Source organism: Carettochelys insculpta, chromosome 16 (genome assembly GCF_033958435.1).
Source record: "Carettochelys insculpta isolate YL-2023 chromosome 16, ASM3395843v1, whole genome shotgun sequence".
NCBI lineage: Eukaryota > Metazoa > Chordata > Testudines > Carettochelyidae > Carettochelys > Carettochelys insculpta.
The window spans coordinates 15,556,705-15,583,292 of record NC_134152.1 but is presented as its reverse complement, the minus strand read 5'-3'; the positions used below and the strand labels follow the sequence as shown (position 1 = coordinate 15,583,292).

The window sequence follows — 26,588 nt, the reverse complement described above, 5'->3', positions numbered from 1 at the left end:
ATGAAGTACCCATTCTGTCAAAATACAGGAACTGATATCGGAGAAGTCAAAGTGTAAGAAGGAGAAGGGTAATCAGTGATGATCTTTCTTGCTACCGTTTAGTCTCTTTGATAGTTTTGCTTAACAAGAGCCCAGGAGAAACACAAATGGCAATGGACCAAATCCTACTGGCTCTACAATATTGGTGCACCAGAAAAAAAAGACATTTTATAGTTTTCCACAAAATGCCCTGTGTGATTATTTTCTCAAAAAAAAAAAAAAACAACAACCACGTAAACCAGAAATTTCAGTGAAGTACTGAATGTTGCTTTGGTGAAAAGGAGTACTTTTCTTGAACAGGAGATGGGATAGCTAGTCAACATGATACTTTGTTTAATTTAAAAATGTGTTTTGACATATGAAAATACAATATGCATCAAAACACTTGATTCTGAAAAAAGCCACTGAAGTGAAATATTGTAAGCCAAAGCAAGTGATAATACAGAGTCCAAACTTACCAATTACATCAAACCTCAGGGAGGTTGGGGGGGTGTAATGGTAATAACAGCAAAACAAACCTCAGCTTATGTTATCTGTCTTATTTCTTCTTTCTGATGAAAACTGGAAGTCTCAATGAAGTGGGGAATTTCCAACACAGCAAATGAAAAGTAGTCCGAAGAGATTAGCAAATTTCTCAAGGAGAGATGGGTGCATCCCAAAAAGATGTTTGACAGAAGAAGAGAGAGAGACAAGGACATTTTCTTAGTAATGCAGAAGTTTGATGAATTGCTACCTCCTTCCCCTTTTCTCCATCATTTTGAGTTAGCTTTTGCTGTGCGTGATTTTTTCAATGAAAGTGATGTTTTCTTGAAAGTTTTGAGCATGAAAAGTCGTGTTACAGTTTTTTAGGAAGAAATTCAGAAGTCATTCTAAAATGTTCATTCTTCTAAATGGAGAAGGTACATAACACATCCTTTTTCATTCTGGTGTGTATGTATACATTAGTGGTTATTATTTAAATATTTATTTGATTGTGTTAGGTCAAATTTCAGAGGCCCAAATTGCTGTACAATTTATTTGTACAAACATTCTGTATGTATTTCATCAATTTCAATGTACGTAGGAGAAAGTATAATTGGAAAAGCTCAGTTTTTAATAGTTTCTAATTACAAGAGAAGTAAATAATTATTCTGTAGTCTTTGATTATAATAGTCTCTTCACATGGTATAATGATTTAGCTGAGCAAAACTGCCTGCTGCTATATATAAGCATGCATTCATTTTCTTTAATAACAAATACACATGTTGTGGTGTTCTGTTGCTGTGATTTGCAGATGTTTACTGGGAGCCTCAGAGCTATGTACAATGCAAAATGTGAGAGGAATTTTAAACAAAGGCAGATTAAATTGTTTTTGTAACAGCGTTGAAGGTCATAGTTATTTTCTAGACAGAATTGCCAAAACAGTGTTCTTCCTTTATGCCAAATCATTGTTTTAATACTCCACAATAACCCACAAAGGGACATTATATTTGTTGCCATCAAATTTGAAGTCAGCAAAACTTTTGTTACCAACAAAGATACTCAACAAAGATACCAAGAAGATACTCAAATGTACAGAATTTTGGAACCTTCAGTGTTAAGAAATGTCTCTCAGATGTGGCACAACTGTTAATGGAAATGTTAATTGCGAGATTTTCATATATCACCTAAAACAATAACTGGGTATCTGTACAAACCTGTGATAATGGTGCATGGTAAAGAGCTTGTTTTAATTCATGATAGTGACTACAGAATTTAAATTCTTTTTTTAGAAGATTGAATTAGTTAATCAAGCTCAGTGATACCAAAACTATTACGTTGCAATCCCAACTATATCAGGATTTTAAGGGAAGTGCATTTAAAGGGAGTCAATGTGGTGATATTAGAGACATAGCTGGGAAGTATCTCACCGTTATAAATTAAGGTGAGTGGCAGTATTAATCTGGAAACTGAGGTCTTTCACATCAGTTGAAATAAATACCAAAGGAGATTGGTACCAACTAGAGAGGAGAAATAAAGATCCTATGATTCCTGAAGTTACTTGAAAGCATTTTGGTAAAAGATTTAAAATGGATGCATATTGACAGTCCAGTTTCCATACACTTTTATAGAAAGTTCACATTTTCCAGGAGGGAGGGAGAGACACGGTGATTGTTAAAATATATAAGCACAAAAGAACCTGGTTGTTAAAACATATGTTATTGAGAAGACTAATATGATATTGAAACAAGTAAGAATTAAACATAACCTTTCCAAGTCAAATTTCATTTAACACCTGTAAATAAGATCTAATATGTTAAAGGATTATGATACAGTTTGTTGTTTCTATTTCAATTTATCTATCAAATATATTGTTGAAAAAGGGCAGATGGCATTAAAATGTTAAGCCCCAAACAAAGGTTTAAGAACCACTGCTTTGTGCAGGGGCCTTGTTCTTCTCATTCCTAACCATGTTATCAGTATTCAGAAAAGAACTAATAGTATGGGAAGGTTGGGTTAGCACTGGATGCATTACTTTAGAGCTGCATGATACAGAGATGAAAAGCATTACCAACACTGAGACAGCTTGATTGGAAAGCGGAAGAATGAGAGAAGTCAATAAATTACTTTAAATTTACTTTGACCAGCATGTGGTAAGTTGTAACCAAGAATTGGAAATATAGTGAGCCAAACTTCAGTTTGAGTTTCTGCTGATGGCGCTAAGTATCAGAGAGGTAGCCATGTTAGTCTGTATCAACAAGAACAACAGGAAGTTCTGTGGCACCTTATCTGTGGCATCTTATAGACTAACAGATATTTTGGAGCATAAGCTTTCGTGGGCAAAGACACACTTTGTCAGATGCATGAGTGGTGGCTGGGGTGGGGGTATGGGGGGGCGTGTTAGTCTGTAAGGTGCCACAGGACTTCTTGTTGTGCCCATGGTTCTGTTAGTTGGAGGGGTGTGGGAAAGATACATGGAATGATAACTTACATGAGAATGATTCCTCAGTAGTGTCAGTAATTAAAAACATGAGAGGTGTAACAGTACCGGCATAACATGTATAACAGTATATGAAGTTTTATGTACCTTATTCATCAGTAAACTGTATTTAAATAAATGAGGATTAATTATGATTTTTTCCCTTTCAAGGTCTTTCCAAGTGAAGTAATGAACTACACAGCTGAAAATATTTGGAAGTGGGCTCTAGAAAACAGAGAAGTATTTATACGTTGGTTGAGACCACATGGAGGAAAAAGCCTGGTCCTAAACAATGAGCTGAAAAAAGGCCCAGCACTTTTGTTATTTATACCTTTCAATCCCTTAGCAGAAAATCATCCTCTTTTAGATGAAGTAAGTGAAACTCATTATTTCTTGTTATTGTGGTAGAACATTCAGGCCTCAGTCACAAACCAGAGTCCCATCGTGCAGACACTACACAAATGTATAAAAATGTCTGTTTGAGGGCATTTACTACTACTTTGCTTGGTGACAAGGATCAGAGGTAGCTGCGTTAGTCTGTATGAACAGGATCAACAAATCCTGTGGCACCTTATAGACTAACAGATATTCTGGAGCATAAGATTTCATGGACAAAGACCCACTTCATCAGATGCATGAGTGGGGGCGGTTTCAGAGGAGTATTTAAAGAGTGATTAATGATGATGCGGGACTTTGCCCACGAAAGCTTATGATCCAAAATATCTGTTAGTCTATAAAGTGCCACAGGACTTCTTGTTGTTCTACGTCTACTTTGTGGTCCATGAAGATCTAACTTGAAATTGTATATTTTGATACAGATTGGGTGTCATTTGTGTTACTTGGTGCATTGTTTAAATTGCTTATACTGGGTCTGATTTCCCACTCACCCTGCACCACTCCCAAGTCTGTGGTTTGTGAATGCTAATGGAAACCATTATAGATCCCAATTCTCATGAAGAACAGGGAGTGGGAAATGGTTACTAGTATGTCTTACTTTCATACTGAATTAAGTGAACCTAATGTTGCCATTGAGAAATTGAAAGAATTTATTATGGTGCCTTGAAGTGGAAAAATAACAGATAAGAGCATTTAACCCTATAAATCCCTGGGTGCTCATTGCTATTATATTGGAAAAAAATACCAGATTATCATGAAATATTAATGCAATCTTTTATATTTTTATTCATGTCCATCTTACATGCACACTGTATTTTGCCCCCTTATTAAAGGGGATATTCCTGGTCTCTGGAGTGTTTTCTCAATAGACTGAAAGGCATGCCATTTTTATTTATGCAGTAATCTTCATTGTAATGTCACTTGTATTTAGGAAATTAAATGTGACATAGATGTCTTTGTATTATTCAGAGTCCTAAGGCATTGTTTTATCTGCTGGAATCTAGTTAAGATAAATTGATACACATACACAAGGTTAAGTGGCTCTTATGTAGAATTATTGTAAATTACCAGTTTCAATGTCAGTGTCAATAATTCCTAGTCTCAAACTGGACATCTGATAGTAGAAATGACTTAATTTATAACCAGAAGTGTTTCTTTGAGTTGGCAGAGAATGTTTCCTAGTCAAATTTCTTACTTCCTTTCTCTCTGCTAAGAAAATTATATCACTGTCAGTACAGTATTCTTGCTTTACTAGAGGAAGTGATGTATTGTGGTCTGAGCATGGGATTGGAAACTTGAAATAACTCAACATTCAGTTGGTTCAGTTTTTCTAATGTAAATAATTTGCAGTAATTAAAGTCTAGTGTATCAGATTTGTGAGATGTAAATTTGACTCTAATATTGGTTTGTTACAATTTTCATAGTATTTTGTTACATAAATAGACATTTATGAAGAGTGTCGAGTTGAAACCATTTTGACTGCAAATCTGTCATAGTTAATATAACGAGGTGAAACTGTACTTAAAAAATGGTTAGTTATCAGCTGTATTATCCATGCTCTCACAGGCAAATTGATCTTTGGAAGACATGTCAGTGTTATAGCTGAAACAAGGACTCACTTCTGTAGTCTTTTTGCCAATGTATAATTTCTGTTGTTATCACGAACATACACAAAATCCAGACATGGCAAAGGTCCACTCCTGCAAGTCTTTTGTTTACTTGAAAACTTCTCAGAAGCATGCATTATTATAGCTTATACATCTTTACAGTATCATGGTCTGTTCGTGCACACAGTGACTGGTAACCCTTGTAATTCCTAGCATTTACTACAGACTGCAAGATTGTTGTTAAGGGGCATTATGACCAGAAATCTCAAGTCATTCAGGAAGTAGTCGTCATATTTTTCAGTTCATCTGGTAGTGTTTGTTCTGTGGGGTTATAGGCTGTAGGGAGCATAGTATCATGACAAGCTATGGGTGAAAGTGTGGTTCCAGAGACAAAGTTTCTTAAGTTCAGCTCTGAGGTTCTTGTTTTGGCTAGTTAGAAGAGGAGAAGGAGGGTTCAGATCCATAGCTCATTACAGAAAAGAATCAGAGCTCACAAGTTTTGGTCTGGATCCCATCTTTTACAGTTTGGGAAAGTTGTGTCTATAGGCTGTGTCTACGCTACACGATAAATTTGAATTTTATTAATAATCAATGTTGTAGTTCCAGAATTCGTAAGTTCAAATTTGACCATCCTCACCTCCCCATGTGCTTGTCACAAAGTTGACTTATTGCTGCCACACTCAATTGGCAAATATCAACTGTTGCTGTAGTGCATTGTGGGAACCTATCCCACAGTTCGTTCATCGCCGTATGATTCTGGGTATGCTCGCTGGTCTTTTGACGACATCTTCCCACATTGCATTTTCCTCATTCCCCTCCTGTGTTAAGCAAACGTCCATTTTTCCCGTTGGAAGGAAGGAAAAGTATTGTGTCCACAGAGATGGCAAAAAAGTTTACAGAAATCTCTTTGTTCTGTAGCTCAATTCTCAACTGGTCACCCACTAGGTGTCCCCCATTCTGTGATTGCATCGGATCCCTGAAAATAATACAGGGACCCCAAAAACCTTGAAGAGAGAGAAGATAGGAAAGTTTTTCAAAAAGGAGAGTTGCTGAGGGGAGAGTCTCTGGCTTTCCGGTGAACTATAAGAGTTCTGTGCAACAGCTGTGTTCTCAACTGGCCATCCACTGAGTGTCTCCCCACCCGTAATTGCATCCATTCCCTGAAAATAATACAGGGACCCAGACTGTATTCTCAAAGTTAGAAGAAAGTGGATAGAAAAGCCTAGGAAAAAAGATTTTCGACTTCTTCCCTCTTCATTACACAGATATTGCCAACATGGGTACTGAAAAGCCTGAAGAAGGACAACACAGGGAAGTTTTTCAAAAAAAAAGAGTTGCTGAGTGGAGACTCTTTGGCTTTCCAGTGCACTTTTAAGGCTTCTGTGCAATGGCTGTGTTCTCAACTGTTCCCTCCTCCGATGATTGCATCCAATCCCTGGAAATAACACAAGGAAGAGACTCTCAAAATTAGAAAAAAGAGGATAGAGAAGTGTAGGAAAGAAGATATTTGGCTTCCTTCTTTGCTACACAGACATTGTGAACATGGGGATTCTGGGTGGGGGACTACTTGCTAAAGGTGTGGTGGGGGTTCACGGTGGAGCCTTCGCCGAAGCAGCAGAAAGCCTCCGAGTATGTTAACAGCCGTGGGGACAATTCCCCCTGGTGGCAGCTAGCACCCGACATTGTTTCCTGCTGTGGGGAGACTTACCCCAGCATCATAAAGCCATCCAAAATATTGTAGGTGTGGGGCCAGTTGCTAGAGGCATGGAGTGGGTTCAGTGGGGGCTTCCCCCTGGCAGCAGCAAGCCCCAGACTATCTTAGTCACTGGGGGAGACTTCACCAGGGCGGCTGCAAGCCCCTGAATATATTAGTTGCCGGGGAGACTTCCCCCCAGCAGCTGCAAGCCCCCGAAATTCTTTCCCGCCCTTGGAGCCCTAAATGCATGCAAGCTAAGACTGGTGCTGCTGGGCTGCATGGTCAGCACAGAATGGCAGACACGTCCTTTTATTGGATCGGGGCTACCCATGTGATGTGGCTGAGCACGGGAAAGACACCAACTGCATGGCGCCTCTGGGGGAGGGAGTTCGTGCACAAATGTAAACCACTGAGAAGTTTCACAGCATCTTATGCAAGAACAACTCCCACAACAGCCTTGTTGCCATGTGGTGCAGCGGGGCAGCAGCTGGAGCCAGGCAGCACAAAAAGTAAGTGTAGAGACAGAACCACCAAATCCCTGCAGGGGATATTTGTAATGCGTAAACATGCAGCTTCCATACTTGTCTTTAATGGAACTTCTGAATTCGAGTTTGATACTATACCTGTCAAGTAATGGCGATATTGTAATCTCGATATTGTGCTTCCAAAATCAAGCTACTGGTATTTAAAATTAAGACAGTCACATGGTAATATTGAGCTAACTGTCTTAAATTTGAATTCATCAGCCATAGTTTGTATTTAGCTACTTTTCTAATTCTGAGCCTGAGAGATTTCATCAAGGCACAAAAGGTCTTATCTTCCAACTAATTAGCTTTTGTGATATCTGTTACAGTTTGTCTCCAGTGATATCAGTAATTTCCATGTTTTCCTTATTGCTTATGGTACTGTAGTGATCAGTTTGCCTACAAAATCATTTGCAGAGACTGAAAAAGAAGATTGGAAGGGAACTGGAGTGATTTTTGTTAACAAACTGCTGCCAGCGTAAAGCAAGCTTAATTCAATTTTTTTTTGTACAAGTACAACACTCTAGTAACAGTGGACATCATATATTTTAATACAGTTAAATCAGTACACCATGTGACTATCCACTTTCCGATTTAATCCTAGTTGAGGAAATATTTATTTATGACAAAGCATTAAATGGGAAACAAGGCCTCGTGATTGTTTTAGCATGACAGTGTGTCGCTAGAAGAGGTATAATCTACTGTAGCTTATGCAACTTGTTTACCACAAGGAGAAATAATTACTGCAGCCAGCAGGCTTTGTGAATTTCATTTGTCTCTGGAACTGTTTGCCTGTAAGGCATTCACTCATCATGAAGCTGTCAATTCGTTGAATGTTAGCACTGCTCAGAGAACTACAGATTTCTGTTATTAGAGCTGATTGAAATAAGATTTTGTAATGCAAATAAGTTTTTCAGTTTATTAAAAAAAATTAGGCTTCCTCCTACATCTGTTCACATTCTTTACTTATGCTGCAACATTAAGGAGTGAGCCTTTACAAAATTTAATCTGACATTTTCAGAAGCTATTAAGGCTGTGCCAGTGATTTTCCTTTTTTTAAAAAAAGTACTTATCACAGAGGTTGTCATTGTGGGCCACATTTTAACAGAGATGATCACATGACCTAATTTCTCTCATAGTCATAATCCTACAACATCCCTGTGACACCTGCATGGATTGCTTGTATGAAAAATACTGGTGGGAAAGTGTGTATATTTTTTAGCTGTTTACCACAATATTATGGGGAGAAAAGTAATCACGCTATCTCTCCTTTCTATTTGCTCTGCTACAATAAACTCATTAGAAACGTAAGAATATTGTAACTTGCAGCATCACAATATAACATTATTAAAATATAGGAAGTAGGCTTTGATCTGAGTATGTATGAATGGAAAATCTTTGAAGTTTGGCTTGTTGTAACTCATCACTGTTCTCTTAACTTTATACCATATTTGGAGATCTAATGCATTCTAAGGCTGTTCTACATATGGCACTTGTTCCGAAAGTAGCATGCTAATGAAGAGCCCAGAAAATGCTAATGAGGCACTGATGTAAATTTCCAGCACTTCATTAGCATACGGTTATGTGTTTCAGAGTCTGGAAGAAGCTCAAAATAGCCGTGTAGAAGTGCAGCCTCTGGGGATCTCCCAGAAGAATATCCTCCTTCCAGAAGTCCCATCCTCCTGAAGACCTTCTTCTGGACTCTGAATCACATGACTGTATGCTAATGAGGCACCAGAAATGTACAGCTGTGCTTCATTAGCATTTTCCAGGCTGCTAATTAGCATGCTGTTTGTGGAACAAGTGGCATGTGCAGAAACAGCCTAAGGCTTTTGGTAAGAAACTAAAATTGAAGGATAAGAGTTGGTCTAGTGTCTGAAATTCCAGGATTGTACATCTAAAATAAATATATTTTGCTTACTTCAAAAAAAAAATTGGGACCAGTATTGTCTATGTTGCTATGTGAACAATATATGTGTGATTACATTTGTGTGTAATTTGTTTTTTTTTTCCTGTAGATTACCAAAGTGGCCTTGGAATACAACAGCTGTAATAAAAGCCTGGCAACTGAACCTATTCTTCAGCAATTGAGGGGTGTAAATCCACCACCTTTTGAGTCCGTTGTACCACAAGTGGCAGACGCATACTCCGTAACAAACTACCCATGTTGCAACACAGTGGTGCTCCCTCAGTGGCACTCAATCTCTAGGACTCACAATGTCTGTGAGCTTTGTGTCAACCAGACCTTTGGGGTCAAACCAAGTAGAGTCAATGTACCACAGTGTAACTTTTTAGAGATAGAAGCAGCTTTGGACTCTTTCTACCTCAGGGAGCATACTTTTTTCCAATTTGTATCAAATACCATAGAATGCAGCAATTTCCTGAGTTTCTATAGTCCTTTTAGCTACTACACTGCATGTTGCAGGACAGTGAATAGGGATCTGATAAGTGTAATTAGCTCTGAAAAGACCATATTTCAGTCCCCTAAGGTGGCATTTCCTTCCTATGGGAAGAACGGTAAGGATGATATTCAACGTTCTGTTCCTCACATTGAGGATAGGAATTGTTTTACTCCTGACCTTCATGTTAATGGCACTAACATTACTGGCCTGAGCTGCAGGACCAACAAGACACTGAATCTCTATCTACTGGATTCAAATCTGTTTTGGATGTATGCAGAGAGACTAGGAGCATTAAGATCTACTCATCTGAAGGAATTTGCTGCTATTATTGATTTGAGGGAAGAGGCACACTATATCTTGGATTGGAATCAAACACTTACAAAATCTACTCTAGGTATGGTATACAGCAGTAGTATATTCAGAATTTCAAGTAAGCAAATACATTACATGTAGATAAGATGGAACTGGAAAAAAATAGTAGATTTAGAGAACTTGTGTAATTGACAAAAGCAGGTCACTTGATAAAGTGAGAATGGAAACCATTGCGGTTCTTCGTCTGCTTAATAATTAACCAAACAGGATAGGGTTTCTCTAGGGTATTATAAAAGCACTATTATTTTCACAAACAAAGAATAATTTACCCAGCTGAACCTCACAGAATTTAACAACGTGTTGACAATAGTTATGTCATCAAACTTAGAATTTCCCTAAGTGGTCAGTCCACAAAATCTGCTAACAGAAGTATGCCATAGCTCAAATTTAAATAACTGGTTATGCCTCAGAGAAAATGCGTGATGCATTTACTTCTTAAGATCATGTGATTACAAAATCCCATAGCTGATACACTCACATTATTTTATATTATGGAAGATATTTGCATGGAAATAATATTGTTTGACCTCAGCACCAGCTGTTTTTTTAAAGTCTTCCAGAATGCTGACTGGGTAGTGAATGTCCTCTTCCAGTAGCCACTCCTTAGGTAGTGATTCTTTGGGAGTGGGCTGGTTCTTTTGTTGTTAGATACCAGGGTGATAAGTGGGGTCTGAGAATAAAACAGAACAAAATAGCAATTTGGATCAGTGGCTCGTATGACAACTGATTATTTATTCCTACCCTTTGGTTTTCTAATAATCAATTACTGATCAATGACAGGAGCTTCCCTGGTATTCTATGACTAATTCCCTTAAGAGTGCATGTTTCTCAGTGTGTCTATGTAATCTTTTTTTTGTGTATGACTCCTCTGTTTGTTTAAAAACACCTCATTGTCTTTCAAAATCTAATTGCTCTGAAAATTATGGAGATTTGGTTTGGTTTTGAAATCTTTATTAATCTTGAGTTAAACTTTTAAAATTAAGGTTGAATTTGCTATTGTGTGCACATGTACCTATTTAGGTAACTGTAATATGCTTTTCTGTTCACTTCGGTCATTAATTTAATCCTGACTTTGCCGAGTTTTCATACTAGTATTCCAATCTAGAAAGTTTCCTAGTGACTAAATTTGAGTATCCTCCGGTATTGTGTAATACGAGTCTCAATTCTTGAATGTACTTGGCATCATGTGAGATATAGCAGAATTCCGACCTGGATCTAAATTAAATAGAAAGTACAGTTTTGACATTGTAACTTGTAGTAGAAAATGATCAAGTCTTGAGGCAGTGCAGATGAATTGTGTTTCATTTTAATTTCTACCTTTGTTGGGTTATTGTTGAAAATTGAGAAGTGAGTTTCATGGAAAGAGTTGAATGAGGGAGAAGGTGGTCACCTGACACAAAACATAAGAGACTGTTCCAAGGATGCAGTCATGAAAGATAAGTACAGAAAAGGGTATAAAAGAAGTAATTAGGCGAGGAACTTGGGGCAGGGCAAATGAGAGTGGAGGATAAGTTGGAAGAAATAAGAGCTTGGCTATAAGTAGAGGTGGAATTGTGCAGAATCTTGAAGAGGAGCACTGGAAACTTAAATTTGATGCAGCATGTTAAGGAAATCCAGTAAAAAATTTTTAGATGGGACTTACATGTGGTCTGAACATAGAAGAGGAAATTTGTATTGCAGCATTTTTGGATAGACTAGAGTAAGAACAAGGTAAAAAAATGATGACACTATTTAAGAAAAAATTGTAGTAGTCAAGGCAAGAGATGATCCTAGCCAGTTTTCTGCATTCTTTTGCCATGTGAATGGTCGTTAATTACAGAGGTAAGACTGCAGAAAATACTTAAGGCTTGTAAACTAGACTTGTATTTTACTTTCTTGCCAGAAATCAGTTTCTTTTGAAACCCAAAGTAAAAATAGACAGCCTAGATACAGGGCCACCCCTAGGAGGGAGCGGGGCCTACAACAGATCAGACAGTATGGGCCCCTGTTAACATTTTTATACAGTTGAAACCTGGTGTGTGGTGGGGACAGAAGAGCTGGCAGCTGATGAGGTGATGAATCACAGAGTGGCTGAGGAGAACTCCTGTGCTGGAGGGCAGTGGGGGTGTCCTGGAAAAGAGAGGGATCGGGGTGGAAAGGCAATGGATGGAGCCAGCCTGGTGCTGTTGTGTCCTTACAGTGTTAGGACGCTGTGGGCCATTGTGGTGGCAGGCAACACTGGAAGCCAGTGGGGTGGGCTGGGGTTGCTTCCTCTGCTGCCGGAGACTGAGCCCGAGTCCCATGATGCTGAGCAAGACAATCAAATACAACACATACTTCCTGAGGAGGTGTGTGGGCCTGACTTCTGCTGCTGCCACCAGGCCCTCTGCTAGCTCTCTAGGCTGGCTTAGAAACCCCACACCCAAACCTCAGCCTCCATCCCCAGGCCAGCAGTACTTCCCCCCCAACACATACACACTGCAACACAGGGCTCCTGAAGCACGGGGCGTGGAACAGTTGCTTCAAGTCACCGTTCCCAAGGGATGGCTCTGCCTAGATATTACAGGTACATGAAGCTGGAATAATGTTCTCAATGTCCCTCTTTCATTTTAGAGAATTTCATTCAAAACTTCAGCGTTCTCTACAGTCCCTTGAAAAGGCATCTTGTTGGTGACTCTTCTGTCCATTTTCATGTACAGCACGTAATCACTGAAGTGACTACTAATACCTTTCATGATGTGGTGTTTTTGAGTGAAAAGGTACAGCTCATAAATGCAATTACGTCGACGGATTAATCACATTTTGAAGAATGTAATTGTGGAGCTCGTTCTTCTGAATTTTCACGTTTTAAATTTAAAGGGTCTCCTCTTTTATCCAAGTAGTTATATTGTATACATAGTTTTAGGCAAGGGTATTACTACTTGAAAGCTATGCTTCACAGCGATTGAAATATCGGGCATCACTCTGATACAAAGCAGCCAGAATATCATCCAAACCACCTCACTGAAGACCCACCTTCCTGTGCTGGATATCAAATCGCATAATGTTCTTCAATCATCACATCCTTCTATATTCTTACTTGTTAAATGTGTTTGAAAATTCTCATATAATTGCAGGGATGCTTAAGTCCTATTTTACCCTTGTTTTCTGTTGGCAACTTGCAACAAATTAAGTGGCATTTGAGACCCAAGGTCAAGAACATATTCCAGGTCTCAGGTCCCAAACCTACTCAGTCTCTAAGAGAAATGGAGATAGATATGATGAACATTGCTTTTATGAAGCAATTAAGACTGTAATGATTGTATTAGCTGCAGAGGGAGCCATTTTCTGCCTTACTTGGAACTAAGGTACCAAATAATGACTGAAGGTGACTGTGAAGTGGCTTTATAATTGGAGGTTGTAAAACAAATAAACAAAAATCAGCAACAAAAAGTATTTTAAATGCAGCATAGAGTGCAAAAATCCATAGTAAAAAGCTTTTTGATATCATGATATGATTTGATATCCAGTGCAACTTTGAAGGTGCCTAAAATACTTTATATAATTTAAAGATGTGATTGAATCCGGACTTTGAATCTTTGTCTCCTAGGATAGTAGAGTATACATACATGTGCAAAATTCAACCTCTTTCCCCAGGGCCTAGTGTGCTATCACAGGAAAATTGATTAATTCTCTAGCATTCCCTAGAGATTTTCTATTTGAAGCGCGCGGTGACCAGTGCAGTGGTTAAATGGGAATGAAAGGGTAGCTTTGGAATCTGAGTGTCTGTGAATTTGAGAAAACCTGTTCCTTCCTTCATGGGCTATGGAGTTAACAGGACTGCCTGCATTTTCCTTAACATGTTCATCACAGCTCTGAATTAAAATGACTGTAATCAAATCTCATGCTTCAGGGCTTCAGCCAATTGGCTGCAGTGGTCAGGAAGGATTTTTTTTTTCCTCTGAGTGCTGTATTCTTAGCAGGGAGGGAGTTTGCCTTCATCTGGAGCAGCAGAGATTTCCCATGATGGACACCTTTACTCTCTTGTTTTATGCCTGTGCCACATGGTTTGGTTTTCTGAAGATTGAAGAACTTTAGTTTAATTAAAGTGTTTGAGTGCAGCATAGGAATATCTGGGTGAAATTTAGTATACAGTAGAGTCTTAACTTTCATGAACCTAAGTATTCATGAGTGGCCATGAGCGGCTGCTTCCCTGGGGCTCCGGGCAGGAGTGCTGGCAGCCCCTGCTTCCCACAGGCGCTGTGTAGGAGCCCCGGCAGCTGGGCTCCAGGCCATACAATTCAACATTCATGAAGGTTCTCAACATGGAACCCTTGCGAATGTTGAGACCCTACTGTACTGTGATCTACAAAAGGTCAGACTAATGATCTAATGCTTCTTTCTGGTCTTAAATTATCTGTAACTATGAAGAACAATCATAAGAACTATAAAATACTTCAATATTCTGTTTGCATTTAGTGGACACCAAGTAATCCTATGTGGTGGTTTTTCTGTTTTTGAACACTAGGGGAAGGATGGTGTATGGAGGACTGCTGGATGACATACAGTGAACACAGGGCCTCATGTGATTTGTTGGTGCATCAGTATAACAATATAGAGTGTCTATGGTGTCAATGCCATCCAAGAATCAGATTGCTCATTCCATTTTAGTCATTGGGCCCAGTTCAGCTCAGTGCTATAGATGATCTTGGCTCAGAAAGGGAGGGATTAAAGATGGCTTTATGCCACATTTGCGAAACAACACGGGCTGGCTGAGCTCCCAACATAGACTAGAGCCCAGAAGGCTTTTACCTTCCTGCCAAGGTATCAAAATGGTACAGCCATATCTCCTTTTCCCAGGCTATGCTATCAGCATGTCACCTGCATCAGGAACTCCTGCTCTGGGTGGCACTGAGCCATTTTATCAACCTTGCACCTGCTGAGAAAATTTCTCCAGGAGCCTTACAGTGGTTTGGGGTTGTTTTTTTTTGCGCTTCAGGAGCTGCATGGCACCAGTGAGTGGGGCCTATTGCTTAATGGATGAGGTGTAGAAAGACGGAGTTACATTTTATCTCTGAATAGCTTAAATGTGTTGTTTAACACAGTGATGACTATTTCTACTTTATGTAAACAAACACCAGATGCCAATTGAACTTCTCTCCTCCCCTCCCCCCCTTTGCCTCCAGGATGTCTTGCTGCTCTATTATGCACAGTGGTGTGGATTCTGTGCTTCTCTTAATCACATCTTTATCCAGCTAGCTCGGCTTCTGCCTCCAAACAACTTCACTGTGGCGAGGTAAAAGAATCTCTCAATTTTACAACACCGTTTTTATATATACTATTGTAACTACTTAAGACTGCCAGACATGCATATATGGCTATTATGTATCTTGTAAAGTTGATATGTTGCCATAAACTTCTGCTAATTTATGTTTAATTTTAAATTAAGATTTAATGTCTGTCAAATTAGATACAAATTATTCTGTCAAATGAATTCATTATAAGCAATGTATTGTAACACTATATAATTTAGATTATTATAAGATTCACATTTAGTCTGTTTACTCAAAATTGAGTGGAGTTAGCTCATGAGATCAAAGGAATATATGTAAAGAAAAGAAAGAAAATGTAAAAAAAAAAATCACTTGCAGTATAAGTAATATACACTTCCTGATAGACTGAAATCCTCAGAACTAACAGGCTGCAAAACACAGAACATGTTAAGTCGTGGGCAGCAACAGTGCAGTCTTTTGAGTGTTTTACAGTGTCACTTTAGCGTTCCCTTACTGCCATGTCTTTCATACATCAGCATTTCCAAAGTCTTCTCGGGTTTCATGTTTTGCCCAATTTTTATGACAGAGGACCTTTTAAGTGGGAATCTGTGCTTCCTTCTGGGATGAATTACGCTTTCAATGATTAATCTATACCAGGAGTGCTCAAAATTATTGGATTATACTCCTCCTCCCTTCTTTATGTCTGTTGTAGTTCACACACAATTCCCCCTCCCGTGATTTCATATGCTGTTACCCAGCTCTGAAGGCATAGTGGAGAGCAATGGTTGCTGCCTGAATACCCATATATGAAGGCAGTGCTACCCCATAAGCAGCACAGAAGTTAGTGTGACAATGTGAAGGGGATATTTAGGGTGACAGGGCTCTGACTATCCCCTTTATCCTTTCCTTCCATAAGCCCCAGCCTCCATGGGCTGACAGCCAGCACCCTTAAAAGCACACAGCTTGTGTCTCTGTTCGCACACACACATTTGCACACACATGTACATTCAGATGCCATCTTTGAGGGTCCTGTCCCATACATTGAGAATTTCCGAACTATGTACAGAGCGGATACCAGGCTGATACAGGTGCTGAAAGACATCAGTGACAATGCGGAGGCAGTGGTGAGAATATGCGGGGAGTTGGGAAGTTGGTTTAGAACAAGTAGAGGTATGAGACAAGGAGATCCGCTATTGCAGAGTATCTTCATCACGCATCTAGAGAGAGTGATGGACAAGATCAAGGGAGAGGTAGAAGGGATATCTGTGCACGGGATGAGATTCAACAAGTTGATATTCATGGATGGTGTAGTTATCAATGAGGGAGATGAGGAGAAGCTAACAAAAACAATGCAGGTGCTAAACAAGAAAGGGAAGTGGTATGGATTGATTATGAACATCAATAAAACATAAACAGTGGTATGTGGAGATAAGGAAATGGGAAGGAAGATCAGTATAGATGGGATTGAACTGGAGTACGTAGAGAAACCCATATATCTGGGAGCAAAGTGATATATGATCTAGACTGAAAGAAGGAAATAGAGACTAGGATAGTGAAAGCAAGAGCGAGTTTGAAGGTGATGGATAAGACCTGGAAAAGCAAAGCAATTATCTTAGGAAAAAAGCTGAGTATCTTCAGAATGTGTATGCATCAGTATGTTGTACGGATGTGAGACGTGGATGATAACAAAATATTCAAAGAGAAGAATATTAGCATTCAAGAGGAGTTGTTACAGAAAGATGCTGAGAATAGGATGGATGCACAAGGTCACAAACTAAAAATTATATAGGAAGATACAACCAAAAAAGAACCTGCTGCAGAAGGTTATGCAATGCAAGTTGAAGCTATTCGGGCATTTTTGCAGAATGAAGGACGAACGAAAAATCAAGACCCTGGTATTTGGCATAATAGACGTTCGAGTAAGAGAGGGAGACCTCACAGGAAATGGGTAGATGATATAGTAGAGTGGTGCAGAGCTAGTCTATAGAAACTAAGCAACTCTGCATTGAACAGGGAAAGATGGAAGGAAATAATGGAAGAGGCATCAGACACCAATGGGTGCTGAGCCCATGGTGGTGGATGATGATGATGTAATACTTTACTTCCAAGTTTTGCCATTCGTTTTTGTTGATAATAGTTAATCTGTTGGACCATACGTAGCCTAGGCTAGTAATAGAGCAAGAATGTCTTAAATGGTCTGACAACCAGCTACATTGTTCTTTTTATTAACTGTGAGATGAATATATTAGAGAAATCCTTTCATTCCAAAAATGGCACATTTATCTCCTTTATCTTATTTTAATGAGCTTGTTAATACAGTTGTAAAACCAGCTTTTCAAAGTAAATACAAAATTGCACTCACATTGCTGGCATATTCAATGTTCCCTTGAGCTTTAATTGCTGAATTTAATTTTAATGGCAGGGCCTATTTTGTTTCTGTTCCTATCTTTTTTCTCATTTCCAAGCAAAATAGAGTGAGGTTTCTTGTGTTATTCTCCATATTCTTTCCTTTCCTACACAGGAGTCAGAGGATTATGAATAACTTTATTTAAGCATACTCCACCTCCTGGTATAAAAGCAGATACAACATAATTCAAATGTAATTTATCATGGTTGCTAAGGTACAAGCACACAGAAAACATAGGAGGAGAGTTTTAGCAAAGGAAATAAAGGGATTGGAGAAATTTCACTGATGAGTGAGTTCCCCCTTATAATATGGAGATATACCTATCTCGTAGAGCTGGAAGGGACCTTAGGAGGTCACTGAGTCCAGTCCCCAGCCCTCACAGCAGGACCCATCACCATCCCTAACAGATTTTTTTTGTTTGTTTGTTTGCTCCAGGTCCCTAAATGGCCCCCTCAAAGGCTGAGCTCACAACCCTGAGTTTAGCAGGCCAATGCTCAAACTGCAGAGCTGTCCCTCCACCCCAATTGTAAGGCCCCCATTGTAAAGCCCACTGCCATAAAATCAGTCTCGTGCCTCTTGCTATTTAGCTTCCTGTCAGCTAGTACAAGGGCTGATCTATACTCATTTTTGTACTACAAAAATATCCAGTTTCTAAACCATTCGTTGTCATTAAAGGAGTACAAAAACTGCATGAATGGACCCCAAGGGTCAAGAAGTAAATCTTCAGAATAGCCAGAGCCAGCACAGTTAAGAGACTTAAAAAGTACTGCTAATGCAAAGTCAATCTGCTGTAATAAAAAATCTGTAGATTATTGGCAAGCTATACCCACCAGTAAGATAGTGCTCTCCTATTATAAAGGATGAAGCTAAAAAAATTCCATGTTGTCCAGAGCACATTAAACTTGTGGCATCCTGGAGTAAGTACAACTGAGTGGATGTTTGCTATGATGAGCCATATGAGGTATTTCCTATTCTGAAATGAAAATCCATCTCTCATGGCGGTGGTGTTTACAGTAGGAAATCTGGCTTTCTGCAAATCAAGTTAAAGTTTTTTTTTCAATTAATTTCTGTTTATACTTTATGAACAGTAAAGGTATAACAAATAGTTTTCCCAAGACAATATTTTGCTGCTACAGTATGTTCTACTTAATTGCAAAACAGAAAATTTCTAATGGGGGCTTTCTTTCCACGTAGGCCATGTCTATGCTAGCAGTGAATTTCTAAACTAATTTCGAGGCAGGGGCCCCTTTTGAAAACACCAGAGAGCATCTACACACACAAAGCTGTGTTTTGAAATTGATTTAAAGGGAATGTGGCCCACATTTCGAAGTTGTTCTTCCATTCACTTATTAGGAAGAGTGCCCTATTTTGAAGTCAGATTTCGAAAGAGGACATGTGTAGATGCTATGTGGTCCAGTCTTTCGAAAGAGTGGGTATGCCATGGCACCGGCTGGCACGCGTGCAGAGATGCCCTGGCCAGCCCAAGCAGGGCTGTATAGTTACTGCATGCTGCGTTTAAAGATGTAGGGACCTAGAAACTCCATGACAGGAAGCTGGGAGCGTGCTGCCAGCAAGGAGATTGTAAGCTCCCTACAGCATACCCTCTGTAGCTGCAAGTGGGTCCCCAAGCCCGTGCATGCTGGCCGCAGCCAGGGGCCCCATAGTGAGGCAAGCCAGGGCTCCTAGGAGCCAAGCCAGGGCCTCAAAAAAGGGGGTCCCTCCTGCATGGCAGCCAAATTGAAGGACCTCCTGGGTCTTTGCGGGAAAGAGGAGGTCCTCCTGCAAACTGGCATCTAGCGCTGGAATGCTGCTGCATTCATGCAGCTCTCCAATGGTCTCGCTGCCCTGGGGGCACCCCAGTCACACCCTAGACCAAGTGTGGTCTAAAGTAAAAGAACAAGCAGGCGTACTGCTGCATCCAGGATGCGGCCAGCCGATCAGGGCATCAGCCACCCTGTGCCCCCACTATGAGGAACTGGACCACTTTCTCAGCCCGAAGCACGTGGTGCCCCTGGAGCACATCATGGACACGGCCAACCTGCATCCAGACACTGAGCAGGAGCCAGAGCCACCCAGTGAAGAGGAGCCAGGAGCCACCATCCCCCGCATGAGGGACCAGGAAATGGAGGCTGGCAGCAATGATGAGGGATCCAGCGATGGGACCCTTGTTTTCACCATCCCTCTGGGTCGTCCAGCTAGAGTACAGGAGCAGAGGGCCCGGAGGCTGGGACCTCACCCCACCCCACCCCACCCCACCCCATACCTACGTGTAGGTGTCACCTAGCCAGCTGCTGTTGACAGTGCAGGGAGGAGGAGATGACCACCAACACGGCTGCCCTGCAGGACGTGACGTCTGTGCTGCGGGACTGGCTGGCAACGGAGTGGGAGGTGTGAGTGCAAGAGGCAGACAGCCTAGACATCCTAACCTGGGCTGTGGTCACTCACCTTAACCAGCCTCACACTCCCTCACCAGCTTCCCCGCAGCCCCCTCCACAGTTCCTAACCTTGCTGCCCTGCTCCTGCCTTCCCTCCCACCCACCACCAGGGTGGCAGTTGGCCAGTGGCTGGTGGCCAGTGGCACCCAGGTCGAGCTGATTCCTCCCTCCCCACCCACCTGCTCTCCATTTCCCCCCCACATGCCCCCTGCTAACCCCAAGCCTGCTGTACACCTCTTGCACCCCTACCTCCCTGTGATTTTTGGCACCATTCCAGCCCTATGGGAACCCCAGATCTGGGGCGGTAGGGGTTCACGTGGCTGGCACGGCTCCCGACTGTCCGCCCCGGTGGCCAAGTGAGGCCTCCCACCCCAGGACCCTCCCAAGTTTGGTGGGCCCCAGGACCCCTGTTGTAAATAGTTCTCCCCCATTCCCCATTGTAAACAGTTTAAGGTTCATGTTGTACTGTTTTATATTGCTTTTATTATTATGGTTTACTAAAGGGTTTACGATTCAGGGCCACTCCCATGTCCCTGGTGTATGATGGTGGAATGGTGAGGGGCAGGGATGTGGGTGAGGGTGATGGGGGATGGTCACTGCAGCCTCTGGGTGAAGGCCCCACACAGGGCCACCCTGATCCACACCCCGTCCTATTGCGCCTAGCAGCATGGGCTCATAGCTGCTCATACCTGGCACCAGTCTTGGCAGCCCACCCCTGAATGAAGGGCTCCAATTGCCTCTCCATCATATTGTGGAGAGTGCAGCAGGCTGCCACCACGAGCATGTTGGCTAGGCTAGCCTCCAACCTCATGAGGAGGAAGCAAAAGCGCCCCTTGAGGCACCCAAACGCCCGTTTAGTGGTGCTCCTGGCCTGGTTCAGGCGTGTGTTTAAAAGGGTCCCAGGCTGGGTCTGTGCATCCTGTGTAGGGCTGCATGAACCATGGGTGTGGGGGTAGGCGGCATTGGCCACGATGCAGTGAGGCATAGTGAGGTCTCACACCAGGAGCTCCTGTTGGGGAAGTAGGTCCTGTCCTGCCTCCTGTGGCCCAGCCATGAGTTCCTAAACACCCAGCCATCATGGGCCCTGCCCTTCCAGCCCACATACACATCCATGAACTGGCCTTTTGTCTCCAAGAGGGTCTGGAGGACCATGGAGTGGTACCCCTTTTAGTTGATAAAAGCACACACTCTGTGGTCCATGGCCTGGATGGCAACATGCATCCCATTTAGCATGATGGAGCAGCTGGGGAAGCCCAGCTTTGCAAATCCGGTGAGGGTGACATCCAGGTCCCCGACAGAGATGACCCAGAAAGGAGGAGGGTGTTTATCACCCTGACAACATGTATGGGGTGGAAGGTAGACACATCTGTAAGTGCATGGCCAGGTGCTCCCTGGCCCCTTGCAGGGCCCCCCTGGGCCGGTAGCCCTCTCCCCCGCTCCCAGTGGTGGGTGTGTGACCCAATTCTGGCTTACCTCCAGGAAGATGACCCTGACCATGGCCTTGTCCACCCTGAACTGGTGGCTGACTGATTGGTAGCTGTCCGGTGTCGCTTGCTTCCAGATTGCAATCACAACTCTCTTCTGCAAAGGGAGTGCGGGCCATGTCCTGGTGCTGGAGGGCTGGGGAGAGCCAGTGACAGAGCTCCTGAAAGGTCTGCTTTGTCATCCAGAAATTTTGGATCCAGCAGGTGTCATCCCAGTCCCCTAGCATGAGGCAGTCCCACCACTTGGTGCTGGTGGGACAGCCCCACCATTGGCAGATTGCCAGGATGAAGGTGCATGGACATAGCCTCTGCCAAATGGCCTCCAGGTTGGGCCCTGCGTGATTGGTCCTCCAATGCTGCTGGAGGACAGCCACAGGCAGCATGGCCAGCAGGCTGACGATGGCCTGGAGGAACTCCCGCTCTGCACGCTGTTGGTGAGCCAGGGTATCTCTGCTACAGGTCAGGTCCCTGCGCAGGGTCTGTTGTGCTGTGGACAGCCTGGCAGCCCTCAGCACATGCAGGGTGATGGTATTGGGAGGGGTCCTTTAAAAGACCAGCTGGCTGCAGTCTCTGGAAGGGCTTGGCAGCCATGTGACCCCATCCGCTGCCGTTAGGAGCTCTTCATCCGGGGGTGGACTGCGACCCCATCCTGGCCAATTATTTTGAAAGAGCACCCATGGACATTTTAACACTCCCTTTCGAAATGCTGGACCAGTCTTTCAAAACAGAAGATCGTGACCTTGATCCACAATGTGTGTGTGGATGCACAATTGCAGAAGGCAATCTTTCGAAAGGGTGCATTTTGAAATTGCGCTGTAGTGTAGACCTAGCCTTAGTGAATAGTAACAGAGAGGAAGCCGTGCTAGTCTGTACGCTATCAAAACAAAAAGCAGTCAAGTAGCACTTTAAAGATTAGCAAAATAGTTTATTAGGTGAGCTTTTGTGGGACAGACCCACTTCTTCAGACCATAGCCAGACCAGAACAGACTCAATATTTAAGGCACAGAGAACCAAAAACAGTAAGCAAGGAGGACAAATCAGAAAAAGATAATCAAGGTGAGCAAATCAGAGGGGGGAGGGGAGGTCAAGAATTAGATTGAGCCTGGTATGCAGACGAGCCCCTATAGTGACTCAGAAAGTTCCCATCACGATTTAAACCATGTGTTAATGTGCCAAATTTGAATATAAAAGCCAGCTTGGCTGTTTCCCTTTCCAGAATGGTACGATAATTCTTCTTCAGTAACACACATACCTTGAGGTCATTGACAGAATGCCCCATTCCATTAAAATGTTGACTAACTGGTTTGTGGATCTGGAGTGTTTTGATGTCTGTTTTGTGCCCATTGACCCTTTGTCTAAGGGAGTTAGAAGTCTGGCCAATATACAAAGCATCTGGGCATTGTTGGCACATGATGGCGTATATGATGTTAGTAGAGGAGCATGAGAACTTAGTGGTGTATGAATCGGGTTCTCAGACTTGCATGATGGGGTCCTCTGTCTTTGTGCCTGTAGTTATTTATAGACCATTCCCTAAAAAGGACTTATTCTTCCTCGAGTGTCCCCGTGGGTGCTCCACGATAGGTGTCGGGCTCGCCCCGGCGCCGCAGATCGGATCTTTCCAGCAGTTTCTGCTGGACCGCGCATGCGCCGGCGCGCGCCACTCCCTTGCGCGCTCCCGGCCACGTGCGCGATCCGGTCCCCGCCAGTTCCTCCTTAACCACCATCGGCTGCAGACGGAATCCGCTCAGGCTGCGGCCAGAGTCAGCGTATTTAATGTTCTTAGTGTTTTTAGAGTTTCTTTTCAGTCTTTTCAGTCAGCTTGTTGTTTTCTCTTATTGCAAAAAAGAAAAAAAAAGTATATAACAGCATAGGCAGAAAGCCTTAGTAACTAGAGGAGCAGCGGAGGCCTGGGGATGTAAGGCCATTAGGCCTCCTGCCACGGCAGGCTGGGTCCGAGAGAGGGGAACAAGCACAGAGAAGGTGCTAAGTACCCTATTAACAACTCAAAGACTCACCGCAATGTCCTCTTCAGGATTCAAGAAGTGTGAGTCATGCTGCGAAGCTATGCCGGCCTCTGATGGGCACAGTCAATGTATTAGGTGCCTGGGGGAATCTCACGTCACCCAGAAATGCTCCTTCTGCGCAAAGCTCACGGCCAGAGCCAGGAAGGACAGAGAAATGCAGCTAAAAATGCTGCTCTTTGATAAGGCCCTCCAGCCAGACGTGCCAGAGCGGCCTCAACAAGAGGGATCCACAGGGCCCCATAAAAGGAAGGCGGCGTCCCTCACCTCATCAGTGCAAAAACGGAGGAAGCTCTCTCCAACCCGATCCCTGCCGGCAGCCACAGCGAGCGGGACAGGTGCAGCACATAGCCCCCAGCCGCAATTACAAACAAGCGGCAGCGCGGAAGCGCATGTGGCAGAGGCTGAGCCGCCGATGATTAAACAGCCATCCCGCACTGTGGTCAGAGCGGCGGCCAGCCAAGTGCCGGAACCGGCGGCACCGCAGCTAGCGGCACAGACCCCCGGGGCGCCGACGGTGCAGGGCTCGCAGGCACGCGGCCTGCAGGCGCTGGGGGAGACCACCCGCGCGGCACCGCAGTTAAGCGTGCGGAGCGTGGTGCCGACAGCGGGGCCGAGATCCCCGGCGCGGAAGGGGACGGAGTTAGCCCCACAGGGGAGGGGAAAGGCAGCAGAGAAAACCCGGCACCGCAGCCCTTCTCCAGACAGGGCTGCAGGGCTGCTCTCTCTAAGCCCTCCCCTTATGCTGCGAACTCCAACAAGGAGGCAGGGGTCTCCCCCAGTCTACCCTGAGCCTCCCTCCCCATTCCTCCAACCAGCGTCACCGTGGCTCAGGCCACCCTCGCCTTTTCTGGGATTTGACCCCTGGAGTACTACCACAAATCAGTTTCACCACTGTCTCAATCACCCAGACGATCTCGCTCCCCCAGATGCCGGGGATATGTGCCTCGAGAGTGGTCCAGGTCTCCATCCCAGGAACCGTGCCCACGTTGCCATGGTCGCCCCTATCACTCTGGGCATAGACAGCACACCCCCAGGGACAGGTCCCTCCAGACGGTTCACTATCCCCGAGGGCAATCGCGGACGGGGATGGAAACGCAGCGATCTCAGGGGGAGTTGGTTCTGGAACCCTGAGATTTTCCCTCGCAAGCCTCCAGCGAGAGGATGTATCATTGTCAACAGGACCCCGAGGGCTCAAGGGAGGCTTACCCCAGTGATTCCTCTCTGTCCTCCCCCGACGAGGCCACGGCCTCAGGGGATGTCCACCCCCCGGACGATCTCAAACAGTTCCAAGAGCTGTTTAAAAGGGTGGCCTTTACACAAGGCATCCAAACAGCAGAGGTGCAGGAGAAGCACCAAAAGCTCCTCAAAAACCTGAGACCTCCGGCCTCTTCTAAAATAGCTATTCCGCTCGACGAAGCAATTATGCAGTCCGCTACCACGATATGGCAGACCCCAGCATCCGCTCCACCTATAAACAAGAGAGCGGATAAGAAATACTTCATCCCGGCGAAGGGCATGGAGTTCCTGTTTAGTCACCCACAACCAAATTCACTGGTGGTGGAATCGTCTCAACAGAGGTCGAAAACTTCCCAGTACAAGGCAGGGGGAACAGACAAAGATGCCAAGAAGCTAAAGCTATTCGGCGGAAAGGTCTACTCCTCCTCTACCCTACTGTTGAGAATGGCAAATTATGCAGCACACCTAGCAAACCATAATTTTGACAGTTACTCCAGACTGACTTCTCTCATGGGCTCGCTTCCAGAGGATAAGAAGCCGGTGCTGAAGGCCATCGTGCAGGAAGGCTACGCAGTCTCGAGGACAGGAGTTCAGATCGCCCTGGACATAGCAGATACGGCGGCACGCTCAACGGCTACGGCAGTGGTCATGCGCAGGGAATCCTGGCTTCAGACATTGGGTATCCTGAGGGATCTGCAGGCGAAGATTGTCGATCTCCCCTTTGACACGCAGATGTTGTTTGCTGAATCAACTGATTCGGTCCTTCATTCCAGTAAAGACTCAAGGGCCACTCTCAGAACCTTGGGGATTTATACCCCTCCATACAGGAAGAAAAAGTATTACCCCCAGCAAAGACGATACCCATATCAACCCCAGCGTGCTCAGTACCAAAGGGGCTACGAACAAGGGCGGCATCAACAACACCAACAGTATACAACTCCCAGGCAATGTTCCCAACAGAGCCGTGCGTCCTCGGGGCAGGGCCAAAGGCAACAAGTTTGACGGACAGATCGAGGGCTGCACTATCACTACCATCGTGCAATGTCATCCAAAGCTAATGTTCCATCATCGCCTCCGACCGTTCTACTCCCAGTGGCAAAAGATCACCACAGACAAATGGGTACTGGAGATCATAGCCACGGGTTACGCGATCCCCTTCCAGTCGCTCCCACCGCCACGACCTCCACCCAGGCCCCATCTCAAGGACACCTCCCACGAAGCGAGACTCAAGCAGGAGGTGGACCATCTTGTGCTTATAGGGGCAGTGGAAAGAGTGCCGGAGCAACTCCAAGGGAAAGGGTTTTATTCAAGATACTTCCTCACAGAGAAAAAAACAGGAGGCTGGAGGCCCATCTTAGATCTTCGAGGCCTCAACCGGTACTTGCACAAACAATGCTTTCGGATGATCACAGTCGCCTCTATTCTCATGGCACTGGACGATGGCGATTGGTTCGCAGCCCTCGACTTACAAGACGCGTATTTCCATATAACAATCCACCCGGCTCACAGATGCTTTCTCCAGTTTATGGTTGGCAAAGAACATTTCCAATACAAGGTTCTGCCGTTTGGCCTCTCCTCGGCCCCCAGAGTCTTTACCAAGACCCTGGCAGTGGTGTCAGCCTACCTGCACAGACAGGGGGTGTTTATATTCCCATATCTGGATGACTGCCTACTGAAAGGTGCTTCGAAGGAAGAGGTACTACGCATGATACGCGTTACAGCAAGCACGTTCTCTTCGCTGGGCCTGGACATCAACCTGGCGAAGTCAAAGATCGACCCCACACAGGACATAGAGTT

At 43.7% G+C, this 26,588-nt stretch overlaps 1 protein-coding gene across 4 annotated transcripts in view; it reads left to right on the top strand.

The window, feature by feature from the left end:
- The window catches only part of TXNDC11 (thioredoxin domain containing 11), a 128,686-nt gene that overhangs the window by 85,135 nt on the left and 16,963 nt on the right, over positions 1-26,588 (top strand). For all 4 annotated transcript variants that reach the window (XR_012647787.1, XM_075011062.1, XM_075011064.1 and 1 more), the window contains 4 exons: positions 3,149-3,349; positions 9,219-9,996; positions 12,567-12,712; positions 15,119-15,228. Coding sequence is in view for 3 of the 4 variants with exons in the window: in XM_075011062.1 (XP_074867163.1) it covers positions 3,149-3,349; positions 9,219-9,996; positions 12,567-12,712; positions 15,119-15,228 (1,235 nt within the window). In the remaining variant the exon portion in view is untranslated. The remainder of the gene's footprint in view (positions 1-3,148; positions 3,350-9,218; positions 9,997-12,566; positions 12,713-15,118; positions 15,229-26,588) is intronic.